The sequence below is a fragment of the Anarhichas minor genome, unplaced genomic scaffold, assembly GCF_050575085.1.
Source record: "Anarhichas minor isolate MPS153535 unplaced genomic scaffold, ASM5057508v1 ptg000041l, whole genome shotgun sequence".
Lineage (NCBI taxonomy): Eukaryota > Metazoa > Chordata > Actinopteri > Perciformes > Anarhichadidae > Anarhichas > Anarhichas minor.
Genome location: NW_027466487.1, coordinates 5,099,256 through 5,118,871, shown reverse-complemented (window position 1 = coordinate 5,118,871; position 19,616 = coordinate 5,099,256). Strand labels below are relative to the sequence as shown.

General features: G+C 43.5%; 1 protein-coding gene across 1 annotated transcript; it reads left to right on the top strand.

Annotated features, from left to right (window-relative positions):
• Nucleotides 1-344: 344 nt before the first annotated feature.
• On the top strand, nt 345-19,136 carry lmtk3 (lemur tyrosine kinase 3). Its single transcript, XM_076109687.1, has 18 exons — nt 345-435; nt 2,887-3,017; nt 3,416-3,563; nt 4,098-4,121; nt 4,480-4,535; nt 4,757-4,875; nt 5,706-5,793; nt 6,563-6,711; nt 6,840-6,924; nt 7,125-7,246; nt 7,947-8,096; nt 8,204-8,296; nt 8,369-14,525; nt 14,623-14,786; nt 15,419-15,552; nt 16,054-16,388; nt 16,478-16,562; nt 18,272-19,136. Exons 1-18 carry the CDS (start codon nt 345-347, stop codon nt 18,403-18,405), a joined length of 8,265 nt encoding a protein of 2,754 aa, XP_075965802.1. The 3' UTR covers nt 18,406-19,136.
• Nucleotides 19,137-19,616: the final 480 nt, after the last annotated feature.

Genomic DNA, 19,616 nt, shown 5'->3' with positions numbered 1-19,616 from the left:
TAGAGCGGTTGATTTCAGCAATGCTCCCACACGCAGATGGAGGTGGAGCAGTGATGTGCATGTGCAGCGAGCGGTGGCCTGAAGACGCACAATAGAGCATCGCGCACACCGTGTTTAATTGCGGATTAGAGCAGGAGGAGGGGAGAGAGCACCGGGGAAGGCAAGGAGACGCTCTTTATTATTTGGGAGAAAAGCGGACGGGGAGGGGGGGGAGTCACAGACAGCGTGAGCCCGGAGACAGCACAGACCGTGGCGGGGGTGACGGGAGAGAGGAGGACACCAACACCGACAGTCGGCAGCGTCGCTCGGATGGTGTTGTTGTTGTTGCTCCGGACGCGGCGACGATGCGGCCACACTGCTGGGTGATGGTAGCGCTGGCGGGGATCATGTCGTACTTCAGCCCGGAGAGAGCCCTCGGAGCCCCGCAGAGGGAAGGTGAGCGGAGTCGGAGGAGGAGGAAGAGGGGGGTTTGAAAAACCTGCCAGTGATGCTGCTGGAGAAAGGAAGAGAGAGAGGGGGGATGCAGTCAGTTATGAAAAGGCCTCTCTACATAGGGGGGGGGGGGGGAGTACTGTGTTATCAGCCAGTATGACTGAGACATAATGCGAATTATTGTTGCAGTAGTCTACGTGGCTGACTTAATCAAAACAGGAGCGAGGCTGATTTGGTGATGGGTAGGGTATCACATTTGCATGCAGGGATGAAAATATTAGGGAAGGGGGGAGGGGGGGGGGGTCGATTTCGGGCCTCACATCGATGGCATTTAAAAACAGCGTATACTGTATGAATTGCAAGCTAAAACCGCCGGTCAGTGCGAGATATCGTCTATAAATAGCCTCCGCTTTGGCACTGGCGATTATTTAGCCTATTAGCCACTGCTGGCATCTTTATTTTTCCTCAATTTGAATGTGCCTTCTTCCCCCCCCCCCCCCCCCCCCCCTCCCCAAGATCTGGCAGAATGTTGTGTTTGTGTAATGTGTGCAGTCATTGTATTGTGGTGTATTGTTTTGATAAGAGCTGCTGGCACCGGGGCTGGTGGAAAGGGCCCTGTGTTAGGTTGCCTATTTATATGCAGTGTCTGTCTGGACATCTGTCTAGGGAAAGATGAAAGAATAGCACTGCACAGGAATTGTTCATCAGGATTGAAGCCACCGGTTATATGTTTGTGGTGCATATTTATGGGACGGCATTGCCAAAAGGGTCATTTAGTTTTCATATTTAGCCCCTGTTTGGCAGGTGTTTGATCAAGAATTTTGACCAACAATTAGCTTTATTTCTTTGTTTCACGGACTAAAACTCAGGACTGATTATCTACAATTTTTTGGAATGCAGAGTACCAATTTTCTTTTAATTAGCAACAGATTGGACCATTCACCAGCCTACAATTTGATACGAAGGTGGATTTATATGCTGAACACATTTGTACCTTTGCGCAGGATGTCTGAAACGAGTGACATCCTCTTCTATCTGTGTCGTAACTTTTTGTAAACACTGGAAATACAAGAAAAAAAAGTGTTACATGTCTACATGTTTATCTTGCAAAGAACATAAACACCCCTTCATGTGTTATATCTTTAGTAGAATGCTGATCCTCTTTTTACAATATTTATTAAGTTGGTAAATTATTAAATATACTTTGAAATTTATGTATGCAGTGTTTACAGTATCATGACCTTGTGAATAAATGTATTTTTGGATTTGTATGAGGGACACAGAGAATGAAATTGGGATATTTTAAGACAGCACAGGCTTACAAAACATAAGCTAAGTCATATATTTCAAGGTATGGTTTCAATATCATTGTTTATGTAACCCCCTGGGTTATTGTTATTATTTCCCCAATTCATTTTTATTATTTCACATGCTTGTATTTATTTGTGATTGTTTAGTTTCTTTGTAGTGTTGACAACTATAAAATGTGTTGTATTATCAGTGAACACAGCTTTAAAGGTTTGTTTGGAGAGTACACATAGTAAACTTCCTACTAAATACCTTGCGAATGTTATGTTATATAATGCCTGAGATGCTGCTATATTTACACTGACTTAGACAAGATAGGCTAAGTTATGGTTTGAATATTCACGTTTATATTTAATATATAAGTCCTTCGCTGTGTTAAGCACGAGTTGGTCACCTTCTGACTGTTTCAAGGTGTCATTGTTCCTCTCTCTTGTCATCTTTCATAAGTGATGTAATGTTTGACGTTTTTTGGCTGCAGTATTTAAATGAAACCAAAAGAAAATACCTGAAGGGTATTTAATCACCCTGCCCTGCCCCTTTTCTTTTCTACAGATGGTTCACTTCCCACAATCGACTACGTTGAGGTACAAAAATCAAAATGTCCCGACTCCTCCCTCTCTCACCTGAGTAGTAAACCTTCCTGATTTGAGTAACTCTTTTCCAGTTTCCAACCCTTCCCAATTAGCGCTCCTTTTTACCTAAATGACAACCAGCCACCCCTCCCCTGCTTCTTAACTGTGTTTCCTGAGTGGAATGCCATTTCCAATATTTCCCCTTTCCCCGTGCTTTTTTCCTTACTGGAATGGTATATTATCCCAGTTTCAAATTTTAATTCAAGTCTCTACTTTCTTTTAATGATTCAGACAATCGTTTTTTATCTTCAAGTTAGTTTCTTTTCCTGCTTCCCCCCCAAATCCCTGATGCAAGCTGTCCATTGGGGTTCTCCACTGTTTCCCCAAACCTGCTGCTAAGAAAACGCTCCAATGGTTTCCCTCTTAACAAAACACCTGTGTAATAACATTTTACACTTTTCTGATTCAGTGAAGTCTCTCTTGTCCTTCTCACTGACTCAAACCTAACAGTGTGTACCCTTACATTTCTGTGTTAAACCCTTTCCTCCCTTGTATTCTTCTTCTCTGTCTTCAGTTTCTCAGACCAGAGCTGCATCCCTCTCTCCTCCACCCTACGTCGTCATCCTCATCTCTTGCTCTGGGCTCGTCTCTTTTGTCCTGCTGCTCCTGACCTGCCTGTGCTGTAAGAGAGGAGTGGGGTTCAATGTAAGTCTTCAACATGTAAGAGATCTATTCACCTCTCTCTGCTTCCTTTGTTTTGTCACACCTTTTGTGCATGCTGGTATGGCTTTTATTGAAGCTTGACTTGATAAACTGCAGGTGGATTCAGTATGGAAATTGTAACAGGACTCAATAATTACAACTTAATGAAGTAGAAGTGGTCAATAATCATCTCTCCGTTTAATCTTGACTTAGCCTCCATCTTTTGACCTGGCAGTGTTGTTGAGCTGGCAGACATGGTGTCATTAGTTCAGAGTGGCTGCACTCTCATTGTCTGTCCTTGTTGGTTACTGCTAAATTCAACCGTACTATTAACAGCGCTTATTTCATATTTTCGATAATACCAGTGATGTGATTTTTCTGTGCTGTTGTGACTCAACCAGGAGTTTGACAATGCAGACGGGGAGGAATGCTCTGGAGGCTCCAGTCCCATCCAGGAGGACAGCCTGTCGTCATGTCCCTCCCTCCCTGAGGTCTACACCTTGCCAGTCCGAGAGAGGTCCAACTGCCCCGCCCAGCAGGATGGAGCAGGTAACAACCTGAAACAACTCTCCTGCTCTCTGACTCTCATGTGAGCACAAACCCCTCAAGGAAGCTGAAGAACTGTCCTGCACTGAACTCCCTCACGGTCTGTTGCCCGAGTCACTGATGTGGATCCATTAAGGTCTCAAACTGAGTGTTCAACCAGTAAGCGCTGGACTCCCCACTGAAGTTCAGTGGGGTGGAAACTCTGATCTGAGAAAATTCTGCATCAGTGCTCCGTATGAGCACGTCAAGTTGGACATTTGGCCACAGACATGGGATGGCATCAGCACACCTTTTGAACTTTTGTCTCAGATGAAGTTGTTATTGTGTCATTCGTTCAAGTCCCCCTCTACTCAGAAACCCGTTTCGCTTATTATTACTTCAGTGTGCAGAGAAATGTATGTGCACTAGAAGTCTCTTTTAACGACGACACAACCAGTCTGGAAGCCAATCGTGGTTCAATATGCAGCTTACACAAAAGTGATGTGGAAACATAAAAAGGACTTTTCAGTGAGTTAGAAGCCATCTTGTGTCCAGTAGTTAAACTTTTGAAATTTACAGATGAATAGATTCTGGATTTTTCAATGAAAACAAAGGAGTAGTATATATTATTTCTAATCATTTTGAAGTAGGTAATTAAATAAGATTTTTGTGGAAAAACAATATCAGACAAATTATTTTTGAGTAATGTTTAGTTATAGTCTTTTTTATATGTTTTAAGGAATGTCTGGAGAGGATCTTTCATGTCTTGATGATGGCTATGGTTGTGAGCAGCACTGTAATTAAATAATGTATTTTCCCTTTTTTAATTTTTTTTGTTGTAAAATGTAAAGTCATAAAACAACTTTAAATGCAGACGTCTGAGTAACTCTGATCTTAATTTATTTCTCTTTTTTTTTTACAGACTCCAAGTCTCAGTGGTTCAAAAGACACACTTTAAACTATCTTCAGGAGATAGGACATGGCTGGTTCGGAAAGGTAAGATGATCGCCTCTCACAGTCAGACATCACTGTAATTTCATGTTACATTTTCTTTCTAACATCAATGACAATTTATGATGTGGGTCATATTTCTCTGTTATAATAAATACTGGACTCTGAACAGATAAGGAATCTTAACTCAAATTATATATATTTTTTACTGCTGTTCTGCTTCTGCTGGGCACCCCTCCATGTTATTGCCCATCAATCTCTCCTAGGTGATCCTGGCTGAAGTGCTGTGTGAATGCAGCTCCTCTCAGGCCGTGGTGAAGGAGCTGCGTGTCAGTGCCAGCCCTCTGGAGCAGAGGAAGTTCTTGGCCGAGTCTGAGCCGTACAGGTGGGAGAAACTGCTGAAACTCGGGTAGCCATTTTGGTGGCAAGACTATGTAACTTTTGCTTAAAAACAACCACTGTGGCCACATTTGATAATAGTCAGTTTAGCATAAAAGTAGCACAAGTAGAAAAGAAAATTTGAGTAACTGAAATGACTGTATGAAGTCCGTTCTATGGGAAAATCTATCTAACATTAGCTAACATTAGCAACATAAGCTGGTCATACCAGACCAATTGAGGCTGTATTTGCATAACCTGAGCGTATATAGATGATGAAATTGGCATTTTATTGCTCATTGATTCACTTCAATCATTGATAACAGGAGCAACAATATGTCTAGCTTGAATTGTACCTGTTTACACTATCAAAATATTGTTGTTATGTTTAGTTGTGTACTTAGATTATGGTTATGGAACTGCAAGCAGATGGTAATAAAACTTACTCTCGAAGTTAAGCACGGACCCAGCCGTTTTAGTGTGTTTGACTCAGAATCTGTGTATAGGATTATGGCTGTCCTTCTCGTTCTCTTTAACACACACACACATATACACCCACAAGGAATCATTTTCACACACTGCTGTTTACATCTCGTGTTTCTTCTGTGTTTGCTTAGGCACAGACCCTCCCCTTTTTGTCCAACAACAAGCACACACAAAACACCAAAATTAGTTTTGCTTTGCTACAGTGACACACACAAGTGCCTCTCCTTTTTCTTTACCTCTCTCTCTACTCTATTTCTATCTATCTATCTATTTATCTGTCTGTCTGTCTGTCTGTCTGTCTGTCCTGTGATCTATCTGCTCATCAATCTAGTTTTGTCTTTCTCCCTTCAGGAGCCTTAAACATCCCAACATCCTTCAGTGTTTTGGGCAATGTAGTGAGAGCATTCCCTTCCTCCTGGTTATGGAGTTCTGTCAGCTGGTGAGTACAAAGTGGCCATTTAAATATGGGACAAAAATGATATTGAACATGGGGGGGACTATTATTTTCCACCTTTGTTGCAGTTTTTCAATCACATTAAAAGTTAAGGTTATTTTTCAAGAGTACTTTGCTTCAATTAATCCCTATTTCAATGTAATTTTATGTGACTAGTTCTGCATATTATTTGCTGCAGGAAAGATAAATTATTGGAATTATTGATGTTCCAGTGTCACTGAAATCTGCTTTGCTTCGGGACAATCGGTTTGTTTTCCTTCCCTCTGCTGGCTTAATCACTGACTGATTAAGAAAGCCATATGGCTCTCAGGCAAAACAGAGACACAAGCAGATCAATTACAGCAACACAGCGAGAGATGCCAAACAACAATGGGGGCCTCACTGCTATTTGATAAAGTCTCCTATTGTCCTTTCCTTGTGGTATATTTTCCATCCTTTTTTTATAGTCCTCATTTTATTCCCTTGCCCTTCCTGAAGCATAAATGACTAATTCAAAGGCTGCCAGCTCATGACCAATTCCCCTGCAGCTTTTGAGGCTCTGTGATAAAAAACGTGTAAAAAGGCACATATTTACTGCATAGGTCACAGATATTCCCTTATACCGTGTTGCCTGTAAGTTTTATCTCTGTTTTAGGAGATAAAAATACTCCTAAACTTGGCAGGCACACTTAATGGCCCAACTGGCATTAACTCATTTTCTACTTAAGTCTCCATGCATTTCACTGCTTGTGTTATTATTGTGATGTACAACTAGGGTGACCTGAAGAGGTATCTGAGAGCCCAGCGCAAGTCAGATGGGATGACCCCTGACCTGCCGACCCGGGACCTCTTGACTCTTCAGAGAATGGCTTTTGAGATCACCTCTGGTGTGCTTCATCTCCATGAAAACAGCTACATCCACAGGTCAGTCACGACTGTACATAATTACAACCCACTTCTTTAAACAAGATTTGTTTATCTCTCAGATAGATACAGTGTGTGTCTCTGTTCAATGTGGCTGATGGTTGGAGGGTTTGTTCTACTCTCTGCAGTGATATGGCTTTAAGAAACTGCCTGGTGACCTCAGACCTCACTGTTAGGATAGGCGACTATGGCCTTTCGCACAACCATTATAAGGTAAGTAGGTCTTTGATTGTATTTCTCTGAAAAATCAACCCAAACATAAGTTTAAGATATTTAAATATATGCGACCAGATTTTCTCATCCTATATTTTGAATTTTAGGAACTGTAAAGCCTATGTTTTGTCATGTAAATGATGACATAATACATTTTTTCCTCAGTATAAAAGTCATTCTTGTTGTATTTCATTGTGAAGGAGGACTATTACCTAACTCCAGACAAGCTATGGATCCCACTGCGCTGGATTGCTCCTGAGCTGCTGGAGGAGTACAGAGGATCTCTCATTGTTACAGACCAAACCAAGACCAGCAATGTGTGGTATGTTTTAGATCTGTCACTGCTGTTGATATACAGCGCAAGCCAGACTGGTTATGGCCAGTTCACGTGGGTAATTCTACGATCATGCTTGTCTATCTGACGTCTGGTAGCCATTAGGTACACCTGTTAAATCTAATACAGTCAAATACAGAAGTAGTTTGTTGTCTCAGTTAGAGCTTTCATTTGGCCCAAAATGTCAAATCTCTTACTCTTTTGAATCTTAGATTTAAGCAGAGTGAAAGTAAAATGTTTCAAATGTTTATCTTAAACAAATCAAACCATGAATACTTACATAAGCCTACCTTTAAATATCAGTGTGACCTCAATTTTGCTGAAGCAGAGTCTGGAAGTCCACCAGTCAGCGGCGGGTTTAGTGCCATTGCCAGGCCAAGTAATATCAGAGTGAGTGATGGACGAACAAGAGCACAAGCTGGACTGAACCCTCAGCCTCAGATATTACAACTCCGCTTAAATGTGTTTTGTTGAATAAACCAACAAGAAAACATTATGGCAACAAAACATCTAACTAAAGGAAGAGTACTTTTTCTTGTCACAGAACAAACGATAGCTTAAGATTGAAGAAATATTTTACTTTAAAAAAGTCGTGTTTGCTTTTAAGTCTGAGCTCTGTATAAAACAATGTGTTGCTATAAAAGCACAACATAATAAGGTCTGTCACTACATCTTATTTTTCCTCCAGGTCCTTGGGTGTGGTTATATGGGAGCTTTTTGAATTTGGCTCTCAGCCCCACAGACACCTGAGTGACGAAGAGGTGTTGACCTTCGTCATTAGAGAGAGACAGATCACCCTGGCCCAGCCCAGACTCAAACTCTCCCATGCAGACTACTGGTCAGTACTCATCAACTAAGTGGAGCTTTGCAGAAATTATGGTTGTATTGTTGGAAAGTGAAAATGCCCAAATTCTGTCTCTCCAAACTTAATTCCTCTGTCCTCAGGTATGAGATCATGCAGTCCTGCTGGCTACCTCCATCTCAACGCCCCTCTGTAGCAGAGATATTCCTCCTCCTCTCCTCCCTCCTGGCTGCTGAGCGAGGAATGGCGAGGGGGAGTGTCGGGGAAGAAGATGAAGAGGATGAGGAATATGAGGAGGGTAGAGGAAGGAGAGGGGAGAGCGAGGAGTCGTTTGAAAGACGCTGGGACTTACTCCGTCCGCCTGCCTTCCAGACTGCAGCACACGAGCGGAGAGAGAGAGAGTACGGCAGGGAAGACAACTCCTACCCCCTACTGGACCCTGTAGGGAACTGTATCACCACGTCCTCGTCTGAACTGGATGACATCCTGACAGTTACTGAAACCAGCAAAGGTTTGAACTTTGAGTATTTCTGGGAAAAGGCTCATGCCAGACGAGGCTACAAACCTCTGCCTCCTCCTCAGCCAATCCCCACTGCGAACAATAACCACAGACAGTCTTTGGACACACCCACTGTGGTCCCAGTGATAAGCGCCCGCAGCCCCTCCCTCGCCAGCGAGTACTACATCAGATTAGAGGAGCACACTCCCCAGGACAAGTCACCAACTCTTAAAGGGAAGACCCAGTCCTCTTTCCGCTCTAACTCGATCTGCCCGGGAGACATGGAGCTGATGGAGATTCGCAGTGGAATGCTGGGAAAAGAGCGGGTCCCTTACTGTTCCTCTGACAAGTGTGGAAAAGGCCTCCAGACCATCAGATCAAGCGAGATTCAACTCCAGGTGCCCAACACAGGTGTGGCTGAATTCAGAGACACTTCGAGTAGAGTGACTGACTTTTCAGTAGTTGATTTGGGAGACGATGATGAAGAGGACAAGAAAAGAGGAAGTGAGGGAGACAAAAAATCTCATGCCCCGGTCCTTCCTCCCAAGCCTCGCTCTATGTCCATGTCGTCAGCCAACCACCTTTACTCGCGCCCCCTCCCCGCCCCCCCACTTGGTTATAGAGGACTGCCTCACTACACCATTAGTGGAAAAATCGAAACAGACCCCCATCACATGAGCAGCTGTCCACCTTCTACCTTTGATCACCTGGGGCTCCATCGGTCCCGACAGACTCTACCCCCATCCCCGTCCCTCTCCCCCTCCCTTCCCCCATCAAGCCATCCAATTTACCCCCAACCTCCTCAAATGTGTCCCCCGCCCCTCCCTCCCCACTCCAAACCACAAAGAAGCTGCCCCAGCTACAATACAGCAGAGACTTATTCAAGATACAGTAGGCCGCAGATGCAGAGATCAAGTAGAGACCCATTATCCTGTGACTTGTCTGACAGAGAGGGTGGTAGCAGGCACTTAGCATCATTGCACAACTCCAGGGAGACTTCTCATTCTCGTGCAAAAGACTTTGACTCTCCTGTTCGCCGAGAAAACCCATTGCGTCCCATTTATCGCAATTTACCCCGTCCTCAGCCCACAAACCCCCAGATGGACGGACAGTCTTCATCCAGTCCCACCTACTCAGATGAGGATGACTCTCCCTTCACGTCCCCTGAGAGACCCAGTGGTGGGCCTACTGTCACTCACTCCAGCCTATCTGAAGATGCAGACCCAGCCTGTGCCGAGCTCTTCTCCAGGGGAATGAAAAGGACTCAGTCACGCCTTGACACCATCCTGCCTGCCATTTGGAGGGAAGATGCCGAACTTCATGCAGAACGTGTGGCTGCTGCCAAGAAATCCCCCATGCATCTGTTTCTGACAGAGATATCTAGTGTGACAGAGTCCAGTGAGCCCAAGTCAGAGGCTTCATGGGAGGGACAGAATGAGGAGAAAAGAGATGGAGAGAGATGGGGGAACTTTGTGCTGCCCAACAGAGGGATGCGCCGCTCCCAGTCGCTGATCACAGAGCTGGGGTCAGCAGGACAGTCATGGGAGCCAGAGAATTGCAACAGGACAGGAGCTAAGGAGGACGATACAGTCACTAAAGAATCATTCCAGAGGGATCTTTTCCTCACAGAGATTGACACAGGAAGGATGGACACGGATCTGGAGGGGGGATCACAAACTGATCCAGTAAAATACCTCTATTGTTCAGGATCCAGATTGCGACCCTATGTCTGTGCTCCAGGACTTCCCTCATACACCGAGGCTGAGGAAGCCTATTCAAAGGGTATACGGAGATCCCGCTCTCTCCTCTCTGAGATCACCATCGGGAAGCAGGAGTCTGAGTTGCAGCAGACTGAGAAGGAGCCACAGAGAACAGAAATGACCAGGGAGGAGTTCCTTAAGGAGATCCAATCAGCAGAGACCTTTCTGACTGAAATCATATCTAGACAAAACCCTGCTGCAAACAGAATGGAACCAGACTCATCTTACTCCCCTACTCCACTGTCTCCGGAATACGAGTCCATATGCATTGACCCAAGCTCTGCTCAGACCATCAGATTTCAGTCAGAGAGCTCCTTACGAGCATCCAACAAAGGCAAAGATGAAACACCAACTGAAGCCATATACGCACAAGTGACCAAGCGTGCTAAAAAGAGTGAGATAAAGGTTTCTATGAAACCTGAGATCCCAGTCCTTCATATAGGATCAAATAAACAACTTGTTCAACTGGACAGCGAAGGAAGCAATGCTGAAAACTGCCAATCGGATGAGTTTGTGTTTTCAGAAATCATGCCCAAAAATGGTCTTCTGCACAACCAAACACTTGCATGTCGGAAAGAAGAGGAGGAGAGTTCAGATGGCCCTGCCTTACCTGCCAGAGGAGAGCAAACAGCTCACTTAGAGCACTCTCCTTCTGAGTCCACTCAGAGTGTTAAAGACTCCAACGCGAACAAATCGCTAGTTACAAATGAAACAGATACTCAAATCGCTACTGTTATAGGGAATGGTGAGTTAATGAAAGAAGACCTACAGGGCAGCAGCGCCGAGAGAGGTCAAACACCTGGAAAGACCGATACCACGTCATATGATCCTGATAAAGGAAAGTACCAAACTGATAAAAGTTTTGCAGTGGACTCTGAACACATCAGAGCAGCTGATTTGGAGAATTCTGGAGAAGATTTGGGTTCTCAAAATAATGAGACGAAAAGAGAGAATTTACAACACAATGACACTGGGCAAGAAAAACACTGTCACACTGCCGAAAAGGCACCCACTCCTGCTGCCACTCCAACCACTCCCGACTGGGACCCATCCTCTGATATCTCACTCATCACCCCAACCGACTCGGGCCTGTCACCCATGACTTCCAACTCAGCCGACTGTCTCACACCTAGTGACTCATGGACGAGCGGTGAAGGAGGAGTTGGAGGAGGCGGGTGGCGAGCTCTAGGAAATGAAACACCGCATCGAGACTCTGCCTATTTCTCAGACAGTGAATTGGAGGGGGAGGGGGTGAGCAGGAGGAGCAGTGATGGACTTTTTGCCTCCAGGCCGGGCAGCAGTCGAGGAGGCGATCGGGGAACACTGACAGGGATAGAGGAAAAAACTGAGGAGGAGGGAGAGATGGGAGAAAAGAGCCCCTTAAGAAAAATCATACAGCTGTCACATAACAAATGTGAAATTGGAGAAACCATAGAACTGTGTGAGGAAACGAGGACTCCATATCAACATGCTACAGGAAATGCTGTCTCTAATTTAGGTGATGACAAAGATATTCTAAACAAAGGGCTAGAGTCAACACAGAGAGACGATTCTGGCATTTTCCAAAACGAAAGCAAAAAGTCAACACTGCTGTGTGATGATCCGCAGGCCAAGCACTGCGTTGACTTAATTGATGAGTTGTTCTCAAAATTAAACGACGAGCCACTGAAAGGACTCCCACACAGCGGTGGGTATCCGATTGACAACCACTTCAGAGAAGGCGTCATCTCTCAGATAACAGATTGCAAATACCAGGACTCTGCAGAGAACGATTTAAATCTACATTCCAAGAGCCTGGCTGAGACAAATATTTTGATCGAGTCTGTATCTGGCAGCCGGTCAAACGATTGTGTGTTGAGCCCCAGCAATAAAGAATACACAAGTGTTACAGAAACGGATATTGATCTCTCTGCACTGAACTCCCTCACATGTGGAAATGACACTGTTGAATATGTAACACCATCCCAGGTTGACAACAGAGAGTCGAGATTATCTAAACTTTACGGAATTCAAACCAGCGAGGCCACACTCAGCGATGACACCCCGTCAGTAGTCGAGCCAAGTGATGATGGGAAGTCTGTCTGTGATAAAGTGAGTGGTCCAACATGTCCTTCTTGGGCCGAGGAGGGTGTTGAAGAGCCTGAGGGACATGAAGAAAGGCCTGGTCAAGACCACAACGAGCTGGGCCTGAGAAACCTGCGCTGCTCAGATGGAAGCGAGCACAAGAAGGTCACTCCGGAGACGGAGAAACAGCTGGCTGCCGCAGAGCTGAGTAATGCCATGAAGGAAAAGTCGCCCTTGAGAGGAGCAGCCAGTCGGATGGACTGTGCTAACAATGCAGATAAAGACTCCTGCGAGGGCCTGGATGTGAAGACGAAAGAGTTATGGAGCGCCCTGGAGGAGGATGAAGAAAAAACAGGATCTGGTGTCGTTAGGGGAGAGTTTGACTGCCATCGTTTTTCACAGTCAACAGACTTACGTTTGTGGCCTGATGAAAATGACCAGTGGGCCTCTCCAGAGAGGAGATGCCAAGACATTGAACTGAGATCAGAATTTTTCTCTGGGTTCAGTAATAAGGCCTGGGAGGTGGGGGAGAGGCTCGTTGTGGGTCAGGAGTTTTGGGAGACTGAAGAAAACGACGAACTTGCAGGACGCGAACCGCACCCTGCCATCTTGGAGGGCTGCGAAGAAACCTGGAACGATGAATCACAAGGAATTGCTGGTAAATTTGCCATTAAGGAAACATGGGACTCTGCAGGCGATAACGACCAACAGGCTGTCCAAGTGTTAGATGTACAACAGGAGGAAAATATTGAGAACATAGAAGAAATTGGCCATTTTAACAAAGACCTAGAAAAAGAATCCCCAGATATGGAAGTAGAGAATATAGAAATTCCAGAGCAGGAGTCCTTGGAGAAAGGAGAGAGGCAGATTTTGTCATGCACAGACACAGTCCAGGACAGGGAAGGTCTGCTAGACTCCACAGAAACAGAGGAAAATCTGAATTTTAACAGATGTCCTCAGAATCACCTCTGCACGATCCAAAAAGAGGGACAGACATCAGCTGAGCATGTTGACAAAGAAACAGGCTCTAATTCAGAGAACTGCTTCAGTCACACTTTGGACAGCTCAAATATAACTATTTGCATCACCGAAGCTCCTCATGGGAACTTTTCAGACCTGGAAAATGTTGAATCAGGCGCAGATTTAGAGGCTGAAATGAGACCATGGATTGCTAGGGAATATATAGAAGAGAGCGTAAGCATTATGAACGAAGAAGAGGATTACAGAGACATGCCGCCTCCACCCAATGATTGTCCAAGTGACCTTGATGTGCAGGAGGAGATGGATCAGTCGTATCCACAGGTAGACAATTTCAGCTCAGTAGATTTTCCTAGTCCTCCACCAAGCATAGACCTTGATGTGCAAGATGATAAATTGGAGAGTTTAGACGACTCTTTTCCTAGTCCTCCACCATCTGTTATAGAGGCAGAGGAGTTTATTAGTCACATTAATCTAGAAGACTTTATTGCTAGCACTGAGACAGAGTCGTATATTTCCCCAACTCACAACGCAGATGTCTCAGAGCCACCTCTGCAAGAATTACCACCTGCTACAACTCAAAGTAAAGGGATCTCAGCCAATCTGAACCTTCCCTCTGTGCACATAACCTCGGCCGATGAGAGCGACCTTGCATCCAATATAGAAAAACAGGATGAACATAATAATCTCTTCCAGAAAACATCATCTGCCTCCCCATCTTCGCCCCAAGTTCCCCTCAACAATCTCCCAGAATTACTGATTTCTGAGTGGAAAGATTTGGATGAGGAGCCGCTGGAGGACTTTGAAAAACTGGAACAACTGTGTTGCATATCTGAGGACGAGGAGGACTCTCTGGGCGACCTTTTTCTGGGGAACCTAGAGCTCCTGGAGTCTTTGAAGAAAACACCTGAGCAGAAGGGCAGCAATGTTGGTGATAGCGATACAGCTGAAGAGACATGTTGCACCTCGACTCCTGAGGGGAGCAGGGTGGATTTGAAGGAGGATCGGATCTCTGATAAATCTGACAAACAATCTGCACCCCAGCTGATCCTGGACTCTGAAGAGGAGAAGAATGACGGACAGAGATCATCAGGCCAAACCCCTGATGTCAAAGATACGGGCTCTCTCTCTAAGATGACAACAAAGAATGGCCTCATGATGCAGGTGAGCATGTTTTTTTGTGTTTTGTTTGTTGTAAAGGTGCTCCTTATATTACCTACTGAATTTATTCAATCTGTATTGTTTTGTTCTGCTGCTTCAGGTGTGTGAGGAGAGGCTGCAGTTTTCCCTCAGTGAAAATGTGAAAACAAATGTGCTCTGGGGCTCGACTGTTAAAGACACAGTGACGCTCCGGCCCTGGGGGGAACAAATCACAGAGAGCAGCAGTGAGCTGGTCACTGTCTTAGAACAACAAGAGGATGAAAGGTATGAAGAAGTCTGAACTTGGAAATCTGAGTTTATGTTAAATGGTCGATTCACACAAATTATAAAAAACATCAGCACATATTTTCTTACTTTTCACTAGTGGTATTTAATAGAGGCCTCAAAGTCCTGAAACGTTTCTTTTATTCACAAAAATGATCCTCATTAGTGACCTCATGGGCTCAGTAGTAGCAGCCATACAGATATTTTGGGTTTTATTTGCCCAACTTTTGAGATATTTGTTTGCCTTTATGGTGGGGATGAATGGATTTTAATTTGCAAAATCCACATCTCTCTTTACATGTAGTGTCCCTGTTACTTTGGATACTCTGAAAGACCACATTGCGACATATTTTCAGAGGGACTCTTTTTTTTTGTAGAAAGTAGTTCCATTGGAAACTTTTGACAGCAACATCTGTGGATTAAACTAACGGGATACTACATACAGTACTATTTAAATGTCATTTTCAAAGCTGTGAGCACAAAAATGAAATGAAAAAGAGATGAATAATACAAAACATGGACACATAAAAAATCTGCATGGCGAGATACCACAAGGGTTATTTATATATAATATTTTGGTGATCTGCCTTTTAATATTCATGTTTTAATTAATTGTTTTGTTGTTGTTGAAGCCAAGAGAAGCATGAAAGTTCCCCCAGCATTCAACCCCACACCGAATCTGATGAAACTGAAGCTGAGCCGCTCACTGTGATTGAACAACCTGAGGTCCCAACCCCTCAGCCGACTGCAAACCAGGCAATGAAAGGTACCTTCATGTTGCACTTATTGCTGATAAGCATGACTGAGATCATTGAATACAATCTTTTACTTTTTTACTTGATTTTGTGTCAAAGTTTGTTCCGCCATGCCTAGCCACACACTAGTTTATGGTGAGTTAAGGCCTTACCCAAGTTATGGATGGCAGCATGGTGGGAAACATTATTCGAAGGGGAAACAGACTGCAGCAAAATAGTTTTATTGACTTACAGTGAAGAGAGATTGGAAAAAGATTTATCTATTTTTTATTGTGTTTTTATTTGTTTGTTTGTTTTAGGACCAGGAAAACAAAGTACACTAAAATTAAAAACTCGAGTCCATAATTAAGATAATATCTTCAATCTTAAGAAAAAATGAAAACTGGTCTTCCTGTAGAGGGTCTGCAAACTTTTATCCAAATCTTTAAAGAGTTTTCTGACTGGGAAGAGGTGAACACTCTGGTCAGGTACCTCTCATATCTAACATCTCTTCTCTATTCTCATTTTCACAGCAAAACTAGCTCGTCTCTCTCTCACCCTCCCTCCTCTCGCTCTGACTCTTCCCCTCACGCCCACTGGTAAAGGAGGTTTTGGGGACGGTGCCATTGGAAATCGGATCGGAAGACGGAGATGTGTGCCCTCAGGAAGCGACCCTGACGAGGAGGAGGAGGATGAGCAGGAGGACGAAAGCTCCCAGAGGATGATTGTTGTCACAGAAACAGATGTGGACAAACGTGTCGGGCTGAGGAGTCTGCTGAAATCACCCAAAGAGCCGATGGACAGAGAGAGGGACAGAGGAAGAAATGTGTCCTTTTTTGATGATGTCACGATTTATCTTTTTGATCAGGTATCTCCTGTTTTTTCAATGATTGATTCATAGGAGACTTTTTTTAATATCATAAAAGGAGGCCTGACTGTACTTCTTCATTACAACAGGAAACTCCGACCAATGAGTTGAGCAGTTCGGCGCCCACAAGTCCAGCCCCAGTGTCCATCAAAAGCACCAAGCTAGATTTGCGTGGTAAGATCATAAACATTTTAAACATCCAACCATCTCACTTTCATGATGAGACGCAGAATGAGGAGGTGACATTTTTATGGCACTGTCGGTCAATCGTCCACCATTTTTACCATTAAATATTGTACAGGAAGTCATGGTCCCCTGAGGACAAATCCTCCTGACTTTGGTGATCTCCTGACTTTTCCTCTTGCGCCACCAGCACGTTAACATTTGTGTTCATCTGCCATGATGATGGTACACACATTATGGATGGATCATCTCAGGATCAATTGTAATCACTCGGCCAAATACCTGCAAAAAAAAAAAGACATTACCGTCGTCCTCAGCTCTATGTTGTGTTTTGTGCTAATTAACCCATGTTAGCATGCTCACATGCTAAACCAAGATCGGGAGCATGGTAAACATTATTCCTCAGCAGGTTAGCAGTGTGCGCCTTTTAGCACGCCAACGTTAGCATTTAGCTCAATACACTGCTGGGCCTGAGAGCAGCATCACAGAACCGCTAGCATGCTGTAGACTCCTCTTATCAGACTACAGATAATGTGCATAAGTCTGACATATGTTTCTTTTTATACGTGTTATCACTCAGTCCCCACCTTGAGCCGGAGAAGGACAAAATACAATCTGACAGCCACTAACTCATCCCCACCCACCGAAATGGAAAAACCTCTGTTCAACAATCTCTTCTCCAAACATGCAGCCAAAATTAATCTTCTATAATTATCCCCCTCGACACTGTGACATGTAAAACTGAGCAGCAACATAAATCCTGCACTCAACAATGCAAGCCTAAGCTGTGTTTCCCAACACATTTTCATTTGCTCTCTTGACTTTGCTCTCTCCATTTTGGACGCTGACTACCTCATTTCAAAGAATAATGAAAGTTAGGGCTGTGTGCACACATACAGAAATGCAAAAACTCCAAAATTAGATGCTTTCATGATCTTTCGTAGCCTTAAGAGTTGATACTTCAAAGCCTTGAAAGAAGAGGATCTGTCCCTTTGAGTTATTTTTAACTAAAAACTGCATCGCTTCAGTATGATTATATTAATAGATATAAAACATTAGTTCATTTTCTGACTTGTCATTGGTTTGGTGCAAATGATAATATCTCACTCTGTTTGTTTTGAAGAAACGTGCCGCAGTCATTTATTCGACAGATAGGCTAGATAGACTGGGGGGTGGGGGGGGGGAGTGAGAGGGGGACAACATGCAGCAAAGGACCACAGGTTTGATTCCAACCTGGGCCGCTGTGCTAAGGACTGGTACATGGGGGGCCCGCTTTACCATGTGACCTGGGTGCCCCCATGTGTCCCAGTCATGATGGATTATGAGACAACAGGCCCTGGGGCAGAGACATGTAAAAGGTCCCCCAAAATAACGTTTATTTTTACAATCAACACTTGAAATCATGAAGGCAGAACGTGGAGATTTGATTCTGGTTTAAATAACTTTTCTCATTTTATGCTGTGCAGCTGCAATCTGATGGAAAAAAACAATAGTCAAACAATATTGGATCTGTTTGGCAAAGAGAATGAAAATAATAATCAACGTAATAATCATCATAATAATAATGATTAATATTCTGATGAGGATCTGGAGCAAAACAAACCCAGTCAGGACTTTCCCTACTTTTAACCGAGTTGTAATGAAATGAAGCTGACTGGGGGTTCACATAGTGCTTGATTTTGTTTTTTCCTTTCCACCAGGGTCAAACATCAAGAGCAAAGATTCAAAAAGGAAAGAGGATTTATCAATCAAACCGAGGTCGTCCGTGGGGGCCAAAACAGTGACATCATCGCGCTTCACTGTCAGCCCTGCCAACGACCCCCACTCGGCGTGATGTTTCATGTCGTGGGAACCTTTAGAGCTGAACCCTCTTGGACTGGCCAGTGAATTAACCACAACAACCAGCCATTCACCCAGAGGCTATTTTTTTATTGAAGAGGCATCTTAAAGAATGAGACTCCCGTTCTAAAAGCTGGACACATTCCAGGTTTTACCAGCGACAGGATTTTGTATGACAGGGGTTGTTGTGCTCCTGCCTGCCACTATTTACAGAGTTTATTCATAGCCTTCAGCTACAAAAGTCTTTGGAAAAGGCAGCATATGCTAGGAGAAGAGGAGCCCGGAGCTTTGTAAAATCGGAAACAGATTCGACAGCTATGCAGTGGGAGTCTTGCTGTGTACCAGCTTACCTTCTCTTTTTCTTCTTCATTCTGTTGTATTGTTCCCCAGATGTGCGGGGAATGCACTTTCTTTGGTCATTCATCTGTCTATGTAAACACTTGGATTCCAGTCCTCTCTTTATTAAAGAAGTTTTTCATTGCAGTCAATCAGTTGTTCTTATCGGCAGCTGTTTGAAACAGAAATCGCTTGACCTGTATTTGAGAATACTCATTTGCATTTGTACAAATGTCATAATACAAGTGAATCCAATATCATTTTAGAGCTGTTTACTTTTAGATGTATCCTTAGACTGCACGAAAAATGAAACAAGCTATGCTTCTTTATACTTTTAGTTCTAAAAAGATTTCTCTTATGTTATTAATTTAAATTATAGATATTTATTATATTGTTTAAATTATTTATGTAAAGCCAGTTTTTATGCAATATTTTATTTATTTATTTATTAATCTGTTTATTTATTTGCTTTCTGCAATTAACATATATTAGCTTAGCTATAATTTGTTTGGGACTGAATGCATCTAGGTTATACCTTCTCTAAGATCTTCATAACAAATAAATGAAAATATTTTCCCAAACGTGTTAATTGCTAAAAAGGTATTTTGTATAATTTGACTTGTTAATATATGCCGATCTGTATCGAACTATGTCCTGTAAAGTGTCATTATTTTCCAATGTCTAGGAATTTTTAGCTGTCTTGTCATTATTTTACCTTGTTTAAAGACCGTTAATGTAGCTTAGCATGAAAAATCAAAGCCTTTCAACAGTAAATAACTCCATTTGTTTGTGTATCTGTTAATTTACCCCATTTTCTACTAATAACAGTTCATCCTGCAGTCGAGGTCCAACTAGTCCATTTGTTTAGTC

Coding starts and splice junctions, on each gene's coding strand:
- lmtk3 (XM_076109687.1), top strand. CDS start 345: ATGCGGCCACACTGCTGGGTGATGGTAGCGCTGGCGGGGATCATGTCG. Junction 3,018..3,415: donor AGAGAGGAGTGGGGTTCAAT/GTAAGTCTTCAA, acceptor TGACTCAACCAG/GAGTTTGACAATGCAGACGG. Junction 6,712..6,839: donor GAAAACAGCTACATCCACAG/GTCAGTCACGAC, acceptor TACTCTCTGCAG/TGATATGGCTTTAAGAAACT.